Genomic DNA, 15,060 nt, shown 5'->3' with positions numbered 1-15,060 from the left:
TTTCAATGTAATTTTTCCACTGTTGGTTTCAAAGACGAAATTAATGGGCTCTCTGCTACAAAGGAGAAGTCAGAGAGAGGATTGGCAGAAATATTATTTAGTCCTACTTGCAGGCAAAAGAAAAGTGTTTTTTTTTTTTCCTTTTCCCTGTGCACCATTACCCCTCACCTCTGAACTAAGAAAGACTTTACGTGGTGTCATAATTTAGCAAATTACTTCCTCAAAGGAAGGTCAAACATTTTACCATTCGATCAATAGGAAGCGACTTACAAATCATGTGTATTGATCATTGTAATCATTCAGAGGAATGTAGGGCAGACACTAAAATCGCATGCACTTAGTCTTAATTGCCCACATTAAAGCAATTACGCCCCAAAACTGTCATTGTCTAATGCTATGCACACTATGCAGCTTGGTAACTTTTAGCAATACATATTTAATCATATAAGTCAGCCTTTTAGGTGTGTTGCACTAAAGACCTACAATATTGCCGTAATTATGCAGCTATAGCTACGTGTAAAATCTTGTTGCTTTGGCGGATGGGCCAAAATAAGCCACTATAGTATTGCAGCTGGTATTCAATATGTATATTTTACAGCTGCTCTATGTGCTGGTGACACAGGTACTGAACGTGACCTGAAATTGCTAATGAACAGAGAGCATTTGTAAAAGCAGTCACAGGTCAAGGACTTGAAGATAAAACTTGTTGAGCTGTGTGCTGATGGGAGGTTTGTGTCAGGGGTGTTATTTGAACGTGTTTATAAACATTTATTTCCCAGGGGATAATTTTAGCTAAAAATGTCGCAGATAACGAGACAAGCAACCAATTTGCCAGCGTTAAAATAAATATTTTCTGCTCTTTTAAACATCAGGTGAGTGCTTGGTTCGTTATGTCACAGGCAGGCTCCAGACGTTTTTGCTCTATTTCCGCGGACGCTGCCCCGAAGAGAGACGGAGAGTTGTCAGGGATTTCTTCTTGTACTGCTACAGAAACCATTTCAAAACAGCTCGGTGGAAACCAGCGCACGTTTTTTACATAGAGAGCCCGGAAAGTTTTGCGAATATTTGCTGTTGAATTTACAGCGCTGTTAAAGTACAGACAAATAGCCCCCAAATGCGCATCCCCTTCGCTGGGAGGGGGCTGATCCCAAAGCCCATTGACATCGACAGGAGTTTTTCCCCCCTGACTTCGGGTTCAGGCAACAAATTCGGTACAATGGCTTTAGACAATAGCACGCTGAGAGGCAAGCTCCCTCCCACTAGATTGATCCTGAAGCTGAGAGACCGCTAGAAGAAGAGGATCCTCTGATGCCTAGCCCAAGGCAGTGGTGAACATAAGAAGTGCCATACTGGGTCAGACCAAAGGTCCATCCAGCCCAGTATCCTGTCTACCGACAGTGACCAGTACCAGGTGCCCCAGAGGGAGTGAACCTAATAGATAATGATCAAGTGCTCATAGGCAAGGAGAAGAATGGGGCCGCTCATCAGGACAGATAGGTGAGAGTATGGGATGGGCCTTTTCCTTTCCGAATCCTGTCCAAGGATCACATCACAGTCCATGGGCTCGGGCTGGAGCGTGGCGGGGGGGAAGGAAAGGCTAAAAGGGGGGCTGCTGTGATCTCCAAGCCCTTTTATACTCGTTACCAACTTGTCTGAACTTCATCAGAGGCTAAAATGTCCCATATTATTTTAGCAAAATCATCAGTAATTCTGCAAAACAGATACGCCCCCATGTTATCTTACTTTTGAGAACCTCGGTACTAGTGAAAAGCAGACGTAAGGGGTAAATGTGTTCTCACACTTGGCAAGATGTTTAACTTCAGCACGCAAAGAAAGCTCAATCTTTAAGAGCTATTGGGGAAAATAGTATTTTAACTGATACGTTGTGATCGCAGCAGTAAGTATGGCATCCTGTTCGTATAACCTCCTTTGTGTAGCCATGGGCATTTAGGAAAACGGAATCGCGGGTGATTTGCACTTACATAGGTACTTCATGTGTTTATATCTCCTCCTAACTCTTAGGAAGGAGAACATGCTCACGTGCCCCAAAATAATCATTCAAGCACTAGCCCCATTCAGGGCAAGCCATTTCAGCGTAAGAAAAAGAACCGCAGTCAATGGGATCGAATCACTGGTGACGAGTCTAACCAGAGCATTAATCTAATGTTAAATATTGGATGCAAACTGGGTGTGTTTTGCTGCAAAGGCCAAGTTGCTGAGCTAAGTGCGGTGCGTGTGCTTAGCAGTTCCACGCCTTTCCCTGTGCTCTTTCATTCAAGCAGCAATAAAGTTGCTTGGCTCGATCCAACTTTATGAAAGTTAAAACTGGTTTGTCTCCCTCCCTCCCCCCCTTCTCACACCTTATCTAGTTTCTACATTCTTCCCACTTCAGTAGTCAAAGTGATTGAAAAGCCGAAAACTGAGCAGATCCATCCCTCCAGCAACTTTCCTCACATTTCTCATTTACCATTTTATCAAACAGGCCCTTTGTCTGCGCAGTCCCCTGATGTTGCCTCTGTTACATGGAGATATTCTTCAGGTCATGTGGGTTAAAAGGGGGCTAAAAAGGAGATCATATTGGACTTGCTTTACACAGACATGTAGCATGAGACCCCCACATCCAATAGAGGAAAGATATACTACTCCTGTTTGATGAGCAGCAGGCCAATAAATTCATTAATCATCATTTTATGCCTCATCAAACACTTCCCAAGTTCCTCCATGGGAGTTATACAAATTAGCCACTGAAAAGGCAGTAATTTTAGTTTAGCTAGGTAAGTGCTTTTTGATTGCCTTCCTGAACAATGCTTCCCTTGACAAGCTAATAAATCAGCCCTTTCTGAATCAGAAGTGCAGCAAGTGCGAACAATAACTCCACATAGTTTCTGCGCTGATTTCAGCTGGAAAGGCCTAAGAGGATGATCTGGGATCAAAGTCTTTTACTTTATTGCAGAGCGAAAGCTTTCTTTATGAAGAGGAGCTGACGAGGGAGGGGGCTTTTTTAATCAATTAATGAGCATTAAAAAAGTCTTGAAACAAAAAGGAGGGCTGAGGCTCCCACTGCAATGACGTCAGATGACCTTGTGCGTGGTGGGGCCTGCGCTCAATCTCATCCCGTTGTTCTGGGGAAGCGGTAGCAATATCACGAAGGTAGCCCTGCTGGAGCGCTGTGAAATATATTCCGCGTGAGCCAGGTGGACAGGTGAGGGGTGGCTGCATAAATCTAGAGGCTGCTGTTGTCAGGAGTAACAGATTACCCGGGAAAGTCGTAATAGAGACTGTATTTAATCTGCGACCAATTGATTCCTAGAATGTTTCAGGTATTTGTAGTGTAGGTTTAGATTTGTTGGGTGGCTTTCCAGTGGAAAGCCTGGAGGGTGCGCAGTCTTATCATCTTTTCAAATTGCTGCCTTTGACGGTATCATCCTATTTAAAACACACACACACACACAACTTGGCCGTAAATCATTTCACTAATCAGCTGTCACCAGCCAACATGAAGGCATTGGCATTCAGCCGGAGAATTTGTTTTGGAAGGCCGTTAGCAACCAAAACTATGTTTGTATCAATAACCGTCTGTTAATGTCTCATGCATAAAGCTGTAGAACACGGAGAAGAAACAAGGAAAGACAGCATTAAAGGGGAACAATTTTTGAGGGGGGTATTAATTGCCCGTTGAAGCAAATCCCTTCCCCACGTAGGCTAAGGTAGACTAATTACTCTATTAGAAAAACGGCGGGGTTTAGCAGTATCAATAGAACGCTCAGCTACAGCTGTAGGGAAGTGAGTGACCACGTGCAAGGTGCTACGTTCCAATAATTTAACAAAGGGTGTTGCTGATTCCCCTTCTCCAAACACCACTTGTCCTAATAAGCGGCAAATAATTACTCTGCTCAAAAGTGGTAAAGGCTAGGCGTCCTCTCAACTCGTCTAGACCCAAGGTATTTTAAGTACAGTGTGTCTCTTCTCCTCTCCATTAACTTTCCTTCCACACATCACTGCATGCCTCTGAAAATAACTTGGCAAACTGGGAGCCCGTTTATATCTTTTATCTTGGGACCTGATCCAATTAAATAAGTGCACATTTAAAGTTGTATCCATCAAGCACGAGTGTGGGGAGTTCTGTGGTTTGCTTTAAGCAAATAAGTCAATTTCATTGAGAGGTTTCTGGACAAAATATCACAGCTCATGTTAAATAAGGGTGACTTTAGAATCCCCTGAAGTGAAGGTGGGAGGCAAAAGAGATTTAAAAGTAATACCGTGGAACAGGTGAAGTCAGTAAATGGTGTCTGCAAAGATGCTCATTAACCAAAACATCTTTTTCATAAGTCTACAGAAACCGACACAAACGAAGAAAAGAGAGAGGATTGTTCCACAATAGCCTGCATCAACCAAGCAGACCTGTTCTCAGAACACTCTTTGCAGGTTCCAACATGTTCTAATTATAACAGATGAGTAACAGTGTGGTGAGGACATTTATTTTCTGGTATTTGGGGGCGAACTGATTTCTGAAGCCTTTACAAGTAGTCTATCAAACCACTAGAGTTCCTTGGCATGAGGTTTACTGTCAGTCAAAAAACACCGACGGCTTTCCAAACACAAGGCATTTATTTATTTTAAATCGATGGAGTCAACGCACAGAACATTAAGTCTGGATCTGTACTTGTCTTGCTCGCTTACACATGGTTCTGCTACTGGAAATACACCAAACCTGCTTTTTTTTTTTTTAAAGGGTGGGGGTGCGTGAGTACGGAAGAAGAGTTAGCCAACAGACAACAAAGGAAGGAACAGCTTCCTTAAATTAGTACCACCAAAAGGCGCAGAATTTGTTCTTCGGCTCTCAGCCTGTTTGTAGAAACGTTGTACATTTTGAACGTAAGCAATGAAAACTCAGTTAAATAATCATTTGGCTGCCTCTTTTACGTGTTTCTGTAAACTAACCTTAAAAAATAATACAAATTGCTTTCATCTGAGGCAATTAAGACAATTAAACAAATCCGCCACCCTCAAAGAAACTAGCTACAGCCAAGTGATGCTGTTTCCTGGAGTATTTTCTGGGGGTGGTGATATACCTGTAGGCCAAACTAATACGTATATACACGTTACAAAAATAAGCTAATTGTCTCCAGAATGTTTTAAAACATTATCTAAAATCAGAATGAGATAAACCATCTGATAGAGCGGGATCGCTAACAAATTAGTTCAAAACGCTGGTTGTTGGTAGTTATGGGTTGGAAACTCTTTTTACGTCCCCGAGTCCAGTTTCGTCTTCAAAACAAACAAACAATAGGTTGGTTAGTGATGTAGCGCGTTTTGAGACCCTTGCGAACTCCCCAGTGGAATCTAGGCGGTTCGAACCGAGCACTGCTTTAGAAATTCTGGTCCCAATCCTGCTCCCCTGGAAGCTGGCAAGGACTTCCATCACTCCAGGATGGGGTCGTCTGGGCCTGATCCTGCGTTCCTCCAGCATTCAACACTTGTCCCTGCGAGCATGGGGAATGCTGGGTCCGAAAGGATCAGAACCTATTCCCGGTGCCTTATACACTAGAACCCGGGGAGGAGCAATAGTAGGTTTGAAAAGAAACGTTGCGCCTGTTTTTGCCAGCAAATGCATAGAGCAGTGTCCCGTAATTAACTATTGAATAAGGTAACTTAAATAGGGTAAAAGTCGTGAATAACGTAATCAAACTATTGGAACCAAATACATTCGAGCGAGATGGGAAATCCCCAGTGACCAGAGAGCAAGTGTGAAAAATCGGGGGGGGGGGGTAATAGAAGGCTATATAGGAAAAAGACCCAAAATCAGGACTGTCCTTATAAAACCAGGACATCTGGTCACCCTAGTTAGTACTAAATGAATCGATGCAAATAGATGTCTGTAAAGCTGAATCGAATTTCTATCTCTGATTCAACAGAACGAGTTGGGTATGGGGTGGGGTTAGAGTCTGGTGCTGCGCTTTTTCTTCTCGAATCCTGCTGATGGGTGACAGTAGCCTGGGTATTAATGGTTGGCAGCGCGTTCAAAATGCACCTCTGGGCGCGGGTTTCGTTCTGTTCTGCTACACTGAAATAAATCCGTACCGTGGTCAATCTTCGCTCTGTCGCGTATTGCACGAGACCGATTCTGCAGTCCTCCCCCGGGTAAGCCTCTGCAGGATCGGGCCCCACGTGTCTGCAGAACGGATCCCTTTAAACAACAGGGTAGCTGGCACTCTCAAAAACCAGACGCGTGAGCAGGGGAAGGAGACATTACGCAGAGTGTGTATTAGACAGTAAAATGCAGCGCTTATTAATAGGAGCTGTCTGGTTTGAGGCAAGGATTTTGTTAGTGGGCAGCAGCTTTCTTATGAACCCTCAAACAGCTGCAAGAATCCTGTGCAGCCTTTGCTCACGAGCAGAACTCTGAGATTTAGGAAAACCCCGGTCTAGGTTGTTTATTTTTGTTACTTTTGTTTGTTTTTATGGTTAAGTGTCTCTCACAATCTATTTAAAGTAGCAGTCGGCTGTAATTGCCCTCTCTCACTTCACCCAGACAAGGATTTATTCATAAATATTTGTAAAGCAGATTTAAAAAAAGAACGAGGGGAGAAAGGGCATTGCTGGCTTATTAATAGTCAAGAACTTGCTTGGACAAATTATTTTTAAAAATCCTTGGCTAGGTACAGGGTAGAGGAATGCAGGGGGACAATAACCCATCTGTCAGTTACAGGTTCATTTCGTGGCTAGAAGTATCATTGAGGGGGGATGATTTATAGTGAATGTGATTTAGAAGACGCAGCATAGACTTTGTCTTTGTCGGAGCCAAGTAAAAAGAAACAGCTGGCCTGAATTTTTAGCACCCATAATTAATTAAAAGCTTCATTCCTGGGATTTGATGATTCAATAAAGCAAGACCCTTATTCCCCTATGTGATTTCAGTGAATATCTACTCCACTCCAATTCTTTTGGGTCCCAAGATAGGGCAGATTAGCGCTCTTTTTCTGTGGGAGAGAGGGCGAAAAATGCCTCAAGATTGCATCTGAGGCACACACAAAAGGTAAATTCAAAACTGCCACTTGTTCTCTGCAAAGGCTCCTTATTCTCCGCTATTGATGTATTTGTGCCAGGTTTTAAAGAAACCAGAGGGGGGGATGAGGCATTAACATATTGCTCATTTGGAAAAACAGCCGGTTCTGTTTTTGGTAACACTTGTTCCACTGCCAGCCACAGATGTCCTTACTAATAATCTAAGCAAGTCATATAAAAAGGGGAAAGGGGAGGGGGGAGGTCTCTTTACACTTTCTGTGCTGAATTCGATTCCGCGCTAGAGACCAGGCTGGCTTGAGTATGTTTCTCTAGTGGTTTGTTAATGCAAAGCCGGACGTAAGAAACCTGACTTCTACATCTGCGTAATAACAATAATTAACAGCACAGCGCTCTGTTTGTCAACAGAACCGAGCTGTATAATTAAATAGCCAAGCTATCCGCAATCAGCTGATTGAGTTGTGGGATTGGGTGTCTGGCTGCCATTTACAGTGTCTCGTTTGAGCTACTCTACCTTTTTGACCTATGTAAACTTTTTTTTGCAGCCTATCTTCTATCAAGCCGATTCTTATGGGGTTTGTGGGTTGTCGGGTTTGGGTTTTTTTTTTTTTTTAACATTCATACTGGCGAGATTTGGGGAGAGGCGGGGAGTCAGTTTTAAACAATGATTCCTTTGCTTCCGAAACGAAGGCTAAATTTATTTGCAATTGCCTTTTAAACCTACTGACCAAGCGCATTTCCGTGCTCTGGAAGAACTTGGAAGTCGTTCCTAGGCATGACTAGAAAATAGTCTGTTTAGATCATCTTACTAGAGGAAGGGAAGGGGTAAAAAAAAAAAACTGTTAAGCCAATTATATCAAAACATGCCTTCCCCAGAAAGCTGGATGCTGTTACTGTACTCGCTCTCCGAGTATGCTAGATGGCAAGGACATTCTAGACGGTTAATATAGACAATTGAAAAGCAGTTGGGTGTATGTAAACGCAGTACAGTGTGCTGCGGATCAAAATTAGGGTTTGTTTTCTATTTCAAACGTGGGAGGAACCAGCAGGCTGAGGGACAATCAGAGTCAGTCAGTGACTCTCACTGAAAAGCTGAACTTTATTTAGGGGAGGGAAAAGGAACACTTCAATCTCAACTGACTTGGGTGCGGTAGCCTTGGATCTTCTCCATCCAGGTCCTCTCAGCAAGAATAGATGCATCCTCCATCCCCGGGTTTTGTTGTTAAGTTTCCTAATGGACATAACAAGTATTTGCTGTAGGAAAAATATGGCGACTGAGGTCCCATTATGGCTTAGTGTTATTGACCAGGCCTTTCGTGGCCGTGCCCAGCCGCTTCCTGATTATGGTTCCGATATTGTGTTCAGTGAACGCGAACTCCAGCGTGCTCTGGAGGATGGGATCTCACCCAAGGAGGTGCTTTGCTTTCGACAGGCGGGGGGTGGCTCGCTAAGCCCGAACAGGTGAGCAGCTCATCTGCTTTGGACGCCGTGTTCATTTGCAAATATGCTTTAGGGTGAGGGGCAGACACACCCCTCCCCCTTGCAGAGGCCAGCTACCAGATGGGAAAGCCCCTCTCATTGGAGCCTAGGGCTGTCTGAGACACACACACACACACACACACGTTTAAAAATCAAAGCGAACTTTCTGTTCCCCCTGGATAGGGCCTTGAACTAGGCAGCTCCAGCATCCCGGGTAGTCCTAATGGCCGCTCTGCATTTCAAGGGGAGTTTCTCCCCCTGCACCCCCCAAAGCAGAAAGGAGCCACAGCGACGCTACTTTACCAACCGCCTTTAACACCTGTAACCTTCCTGGGTTCACCTGCCCATCAGTGCATTCGTTTTTATTCTGCCTAAGGTCTCGGCTAATTCAGTTCCTAGCGTCCTGCAGCTGAGGACTGGGGAAGTCAGGGCACTAGTAGTGGCCCAAGTAGTGTCCCAGTCTCTGGGATGGCTTTACCCACTCACTCCCTGAGTGGATGCCCGCCCGTGTGCGAGTGCCCTGTCCTTACACGCGACCTGTGTGCCTGTCCCGGGGGGCAGCGGGGCCCCTACCTACCATGGGGGAGTTGCACGAGCCAGCGGACTGGATCCGGCTCCCGTTGGAGCTGATGGGAGTGTGGCCATGGATCGCGGGGAGAGCAGGATGGGGCTCCGAGCGGCTCTGTCTCCTTCCGCAGACAGCGGAGTGACGTCTTTCCTTGCCCGGCCCCGCACGTGCGCACCCCGACCTTGGGCTCCAGCGTGGTTCTGGATTCCCGCAGGCCCAGCAGGGCGCTCCGTGGGGCCAGGGGAACGCGGACCGGGCCCAGCCCAACTTCTGGCAAAGTTGGGCGAACTTAAGTTGCTCCTGCGGGAGATCTCGCCCAGTTTAACCTTCTCCCCCCTGGCCTTGAGCCGCAGACGAAGTAACCGACGCCACCGAGAGCGGGAGGGATGAGAATGGAGAAATCTGGTTCTAATGGGAATTAATTTGAAACAAAAAGAGCGAATCTTTTTAACTTTACCAGGGAGTTGGCAGCATCTCCGAGTTGCTGTTTGACGTGCTTTTTACCTGGCCAGCAGTGTGTTACTGAAGAGTGCTCCGTGTTCTAGGCGAGTTTCACACGGAACAAGCGCTATAAAATACATCCTCCAATCGCCTAATCAGCCTGGGTCCTATAGCAGAGTATAAAACCACATCCCTTCTTCTAGCCAAGCGGCTTTTCCCTCACCCCTAGCTGGACCCATGGCTGGGAGACAACATGGAAACGCGCAAGCACAGGGGCAGTAAAGGGAAGCATCTGAGAGCAAGATTCCTGATAGATTATTAACACGTTAACACTCTGTTTCTGCAGGCTAGAGGACGCCTTAACCCCCTCGGCTTCCTCACAATAGCCCCCAACAGCAGCTCGGACACAACTGCCCCTTCCTCCAGCCCTACCCTAGCCCCAGGAAAACTGCAACGCCCACTCAGAAACTGGCTTATGGGCCATTCTGCTGGCCACCTTTCTGGGCACTCTTCATTGGGTTGGAATGAGAAGATCGTTTTTTCTGCACCATGCCAGCACTAGGGACTGGCTGCGTGAACGACTGAAAATGCGTGGACTGGTCTCGAATTTTAAAATGTCAGGATATCGGTATTCGGTTTTATTATTTAAAAACCGTTTAGCATTTTAAATTTGTTTGTATCCTTGTTGTCAAAGAGACGTGAAGGATTTGGGAGGACCTACAGGCACGTGTTAGATTCACCCGAACCTATAAGGGTAGCACAGTTAACGATTACAAGGATACAGCATCGTAATGTGATTTAGCTTTGAGGAAAATGCCCTCTGCGAATGGCTGCTTTAATAATACAAGTCGCCACCAGCCTCCATCGTATGCCCCTTTCACTGGGCCAGTCACCGCACTTGGCAGAGGAGGCTCAAGAGTTACATTACTGTGTCTATATTATACTGATTCTGTGACAACGCTGACATTTCCGAGCAAAATCAGAGAGATGCAGGTTGGAGAAAAGGCCAAGCTTTCCTATCAAATCATTCAGTTTGAGAAATCTGTCAGGGAACCCCCTCAAAACATTGAGTGAACTGCCTTCTGTTGACTGTATAGAAGTCAATATACCTATTTTTTTAAAACCACCCTGAAACCAGTCTTGAGAGAACCCTTATTGTCACTCTTAGTTTCTCATCTACTCTGCATTTAAACTATTTCCTTAAATACTCCGCAGCCAGAAAATAAAACCTTGTCTTAAATATCTGCAGCAAAATAGTTAAACCTAATTTGTGTTTATCATAACAAAAATACAGTCAAACTCGTCTGCATACAGTATGTCTATGCATTCAAGTATGTGGCTGTATGTACCAGCCTTATGTAAATAATCATGTTACGTTATAACGGTGATATTTATAAACAAGGTAAGATATTTCCAAAGTCATTGGTGGATTTTTAGATATTAACCACCGCACACTGCGCCAACAGTCTGAAGAAGCTGACCCTAAGATATTTCAATTTAAAGAGACTGCATAAAAGTAACAGCGGAGCTGCAAAATTGAGAGGTCATCTCAACTCGTCCAAAATATATGAATGCTGCTTTTCTTTTCTTAAAGGAAAAATGCTCCTTTAATTAGAAAAACAATAGTATGCTGACATTAAGACCGAACAATTACATCTACGATTTCATACAGGAGAGGGATAAGGGAAGCTCAGAACTATTTTTACTAAATCTACAATCACAGTTAAGACTGAACTAGGTAAAAACAGGCGACAAACTGAATAGCTGCAACCTAGAGGAATTGGATTAGTTCCCTTAGGAATTTATACATCAAACGAAAACCCTATTGAGATTGCTAATAGACCTATTCAAAATACGCCTTATTATAAGGAACTTGGTTTTTTTAACAAACGAGGTTCCTAAACTTATTCCCAAAGTAGTTTTTTAGAGGTAGAAAGAGCATCTGGGAGAAAGGTGTATATATAGTGACAATTAAAACAAAATTCATCACTAAATGACTAAGTACAAAAGATTAATTTTAGGAATGCTTGTTTAACAGTATAACCTGTTGTCTCTAAAGCACCGTTGTGTGGGATTATCAACTTTCCTATTCCAATGAGAACTTTGGACTTTTTAACGTAGGGTTCAACCAAATATCCTCTCCATCTTTAATAAAAGGGCTGCGAGAGATTAAGTTTTATAAAATACTAAGTGATTTTTTTTAAAAAGGCAATCTGATGCCACGAACTGATGTCACTGTTTTGCAGTTCGTTTACCAGAACTAGCCAAACTTTCTCCAAATTTAAACAAGGAAGGTGAGTTAAATACATTTGATTTATTCTCAATCCCCTCCCCATCACCCAAAAAGCAGCTCAGTATAATTTTTTCACCAGTGTAAATAAATGATCCGATTGTGGAATTCAATAATTTTTTTTAAAAAAATTCATTTATAATTTATAAAGTGACAAAATAACATACTATTATTCCATGAATATTTGATTATTTACACTTTCAGCTTGAAACAATTTTGACTTTAAACCAGATTATCGACAAAGATGGTATAGCAAGTAAACATTTACTGTATTTTTAAAACATAATATACAAACTACTACTTAATATCCCATAAAATGTAAATATGCATGAATAAACCTGTTACAGCTAATAAATAGCTCTGACAAAGTTGAAGCGATTACAAAATAATTATCTGGCTTGTAAAAAACAAAAAATAATTTAAAAAATAAATGGGTGTTTCAGTACTCTTCTGTTTAAATGGTACCAGATATACCCCAGTCAAATTAATGTCACTGATATGTTCGTATACAATTGACACTCAGAAAATCCGATGTGAATAGAGCAAATTTGTTCCTATAGCTTTGTGATGTAACCGTTTTTGAACATTAGAAAATTTGCTCTGGAATAAAACACACTGCTTAGTTAATTGCAAAGGCAGCGAAAGTCAAGATTTGAGAACCTGAAATACCCGTGGGAGGTAGTGTGAAGTGCAGGCTTCAATTAATGTAGAATATCTAATTTGACTATGGATTTCCTTTTTTACTTTGGTTTTACAGTGATAGATTTAAATTTACAAAAGAGAGAGATGACAAAATTCCTAAACTGGTAAATGTTACCAGTTTGCTAAACTGATCTGCTAAACAGAGCATTAAACTTTCCTGGCCCAATTTGTATCTAGTAAAGCTGAAATCTATCTTCCTTTGTTTTCGAGTCGTATAGTATAGTGGAATTGTGTATTTGAAGGCTCCTTGATTACGTTTTGATTCTCTCTCTTCTATTCCCCCCCCCCCCCCCCCGCTTTTTTTTTTTAAGCACCAGTTTCAAAGTGGGTAGGTTTGAAATTCAGGACAAGTGTGACACCTACCTGTGAATGTGGGGAACATTCCAATCCGACCCTCAATCTCCGTTTATATATGGTAATCTCCGGACAGACAGATTTACAAATCCTATCAATACTTGCAAGATGCAGCGGCGATGAAGCACTAATTTAATCAAATTAACCAAATATATCAATGCAAAATTCGGAGGGGGGAATGAGTTGGACGGGGAATCTTTCCCCTAGTGTATATCTTAATGTGTATTCCCCGGCTCTCTTCTTAATATCTTTGCAGCACCTTTGAAATAGTAATAAGGGCTAAATCTGGCATAAAATCGAACTCATTAGCAAAGTTCACCAGCTGATTACTTTGCATAAAACACGACACTGACTGGAAGTAATTAGGTTAAAAGCTGGTACTGTACTTCGATTTGGTGCTTCTATTCTGTATTTTTATATACATCCTTATTTAATCTCTTACTCATAAATATATCTCGTCTTCATTTTATCTCCTATGCCATCCTTTCATTCTTTGACTATTTCCCCCCTCAAATTAGCCTAAATTACCACAACAAGTAGGCGCTCTTGTTAAAGATCCGCACATTTAGACATCATCTCTCACTTTGAAAATCAGTTTCAGGTATTTAATGTTCTAAATTAAAACTCACATTTAAACAAACGAGCATTTCAAAAGTTATTTTTGTCACCAGTTTTATGTATGTATTTTCTCGGTGCAAAAACAAGTGCGTTTGATTCGGTCACAATCTTCTTTTAATTAAAATATTTGCATTTAACAATGGCGACTGTAGGTTTTTTTAAAATCTAATAAGTATAACCTATTTCCTTTATTAATTTATTATACTTTAGCTCACACCCAAGGGGCCAAAATCAATAGGCGGCAAAAAAGTTAAAATAAACTTGTGTATATAATATATATATATATATATTTTAAAACTATGAAACAATTCGGGAAAAGACACAAATGTATATATTTATATTACGGGAAAAAAACAACATTAATGCCTGTACAGGTGTCTTGGTTTCATAAGTTACTTCAAAGATACCGTATTATCAATTTAAATACAAAAAGCTACATTAAATATACAGACTAAGATTTAATACAAATCTTTCTCCTTTTGTGTGTAATTTTTGTTTTGTTTTCAGTTGATTAAGACATTTCTGAGTTCTTTTATACTCAGCCATTTCCTATGAACTATAAACTTTTGACTAGGAGTGTGTCTTTGATTTTTTGTTTGTTTGTGTTGTTTTTCTCTTGGTAGTGGAAAAATAACTGCCAAAACATTAAATAAATTAAAAAAAAATACCAAAGTCCCAAGGGGAGTTATCGGAGAAGAAGCCAATATTAAATGTTGGACATACCTTTCTTCAGTTCGTAAGGTGAGTCTTTGCAAAGATCTACTTGGGATTGGCTTCTGATCATTTTAGTTTCTTTAGCCAAGGTTTCTGCTCTGTTTAAAATAGTCTGATTTAATCCATTGAAATGGCTGCCGGGGGGTCCGGCTGCAGGGTTGGTGCCAGCGTGGCTGTGAAGGTGCCCAAAGGTGCTATAGTTCGTGTAGCCCGGATAAAAAGGAGACGCGTAGTAAAGGGGCCGGGAAAGGACGGCGCTGTTAGGAAAGGGGCACTGGGAGGACGGGGACCGCGACGGGGAATGCGAGGTGCTGCTCCCGGCCAAGGGAGGGCCCTGGGTCTGCCCCGCTCCCGGAGACACCTCGCTGCTGCTTTCTTTCGATTTGTCCGCGGAGGTGGCGATCTCGGCCAGGGACCAGAGTTTGGGTTTGGCGAGGGCAGCCTGCTGCGGGGAGTGGATCACCGACGTACTGTTGCTGGAGGGGGCGATGGGGTGCAGCTCTCCCGGGTGGAGGGCGGCGGCGGCTGCCGAAGGGGGCCGGTACTGGTGCTCCTCGCCGCCTGCCGCCTGCTGCAGGATCCGGCTGGCCGGGCACTGCACCAAGGCCGCAGGGCCGGCCGCTTTGGGGTGGGCCGGCCTCCCCTCCAGCCTCTCCTCCGCAGACGCTTTACAATCCGAGTCACTTAGGCCGTCCTCGGCCTCCTGGCCCGCCGAGTGGGGCTCCTGCAGCCGCTCGCAGCCCGGGGCTGCCTTCTGCTCTTCTCCTCCTGTGTGCAAAGTGGGGGGCGACAGAAAGTTTGCGAGGGCTCCAGATACTGAGCCCAATACCCCCCCCCCCAGGAGCAGAGGGAGCACGGAGGGAGGGAAAGG

At 43.4% G+C, this 15,060-nt stretch overlaps 1 protein-coding gene across 2 annotated transcripts in view; it reads right to left on the bottom strand.

Annotated features, from left to right (window-relative positions):
* IRX5 (iroquois homeobox 5) overlaps positions 1–15,060 on the bottom strand; it is a 38,920-nt gene that overhangs the window by 21,156 nt on the left and 2,704 nt on the right. The window contains exon 3 of one of the 2 annotated variants that reach the window (XM_050922550.1): positions 14,199–14,957. In XM_050922550.1, the coding sequence (XP_050778507.1) occupies positions 14,199–14,957 (759 nt within the window). Of the gene's footprint in view, positions 1–12,004; positions 14,958–15,060 lie in introns of those variants that run through there. The other variant, XM_050922552.1, reaches the window with a different exon arrangement.

This window comes from Gopherus flavomarginatus, chromosome 14 (genome assembly GCF_025201925.1).
Source record: "Gopherus flavomarginatus isolate rGopFla2 chromosome 14, rGopFla2.mat.asm, whole genome shotgun sequence".
In the NCBI taxonomy this organism is placed as follows: Eukaryota; Metazoa; Chordata; order Testudines; family Testudinidae; genus Gopherus; species Gopherus flavomarginatus.
This window is presented reverse-complemented; position numbering and strand designations above follow the sequence as displayed.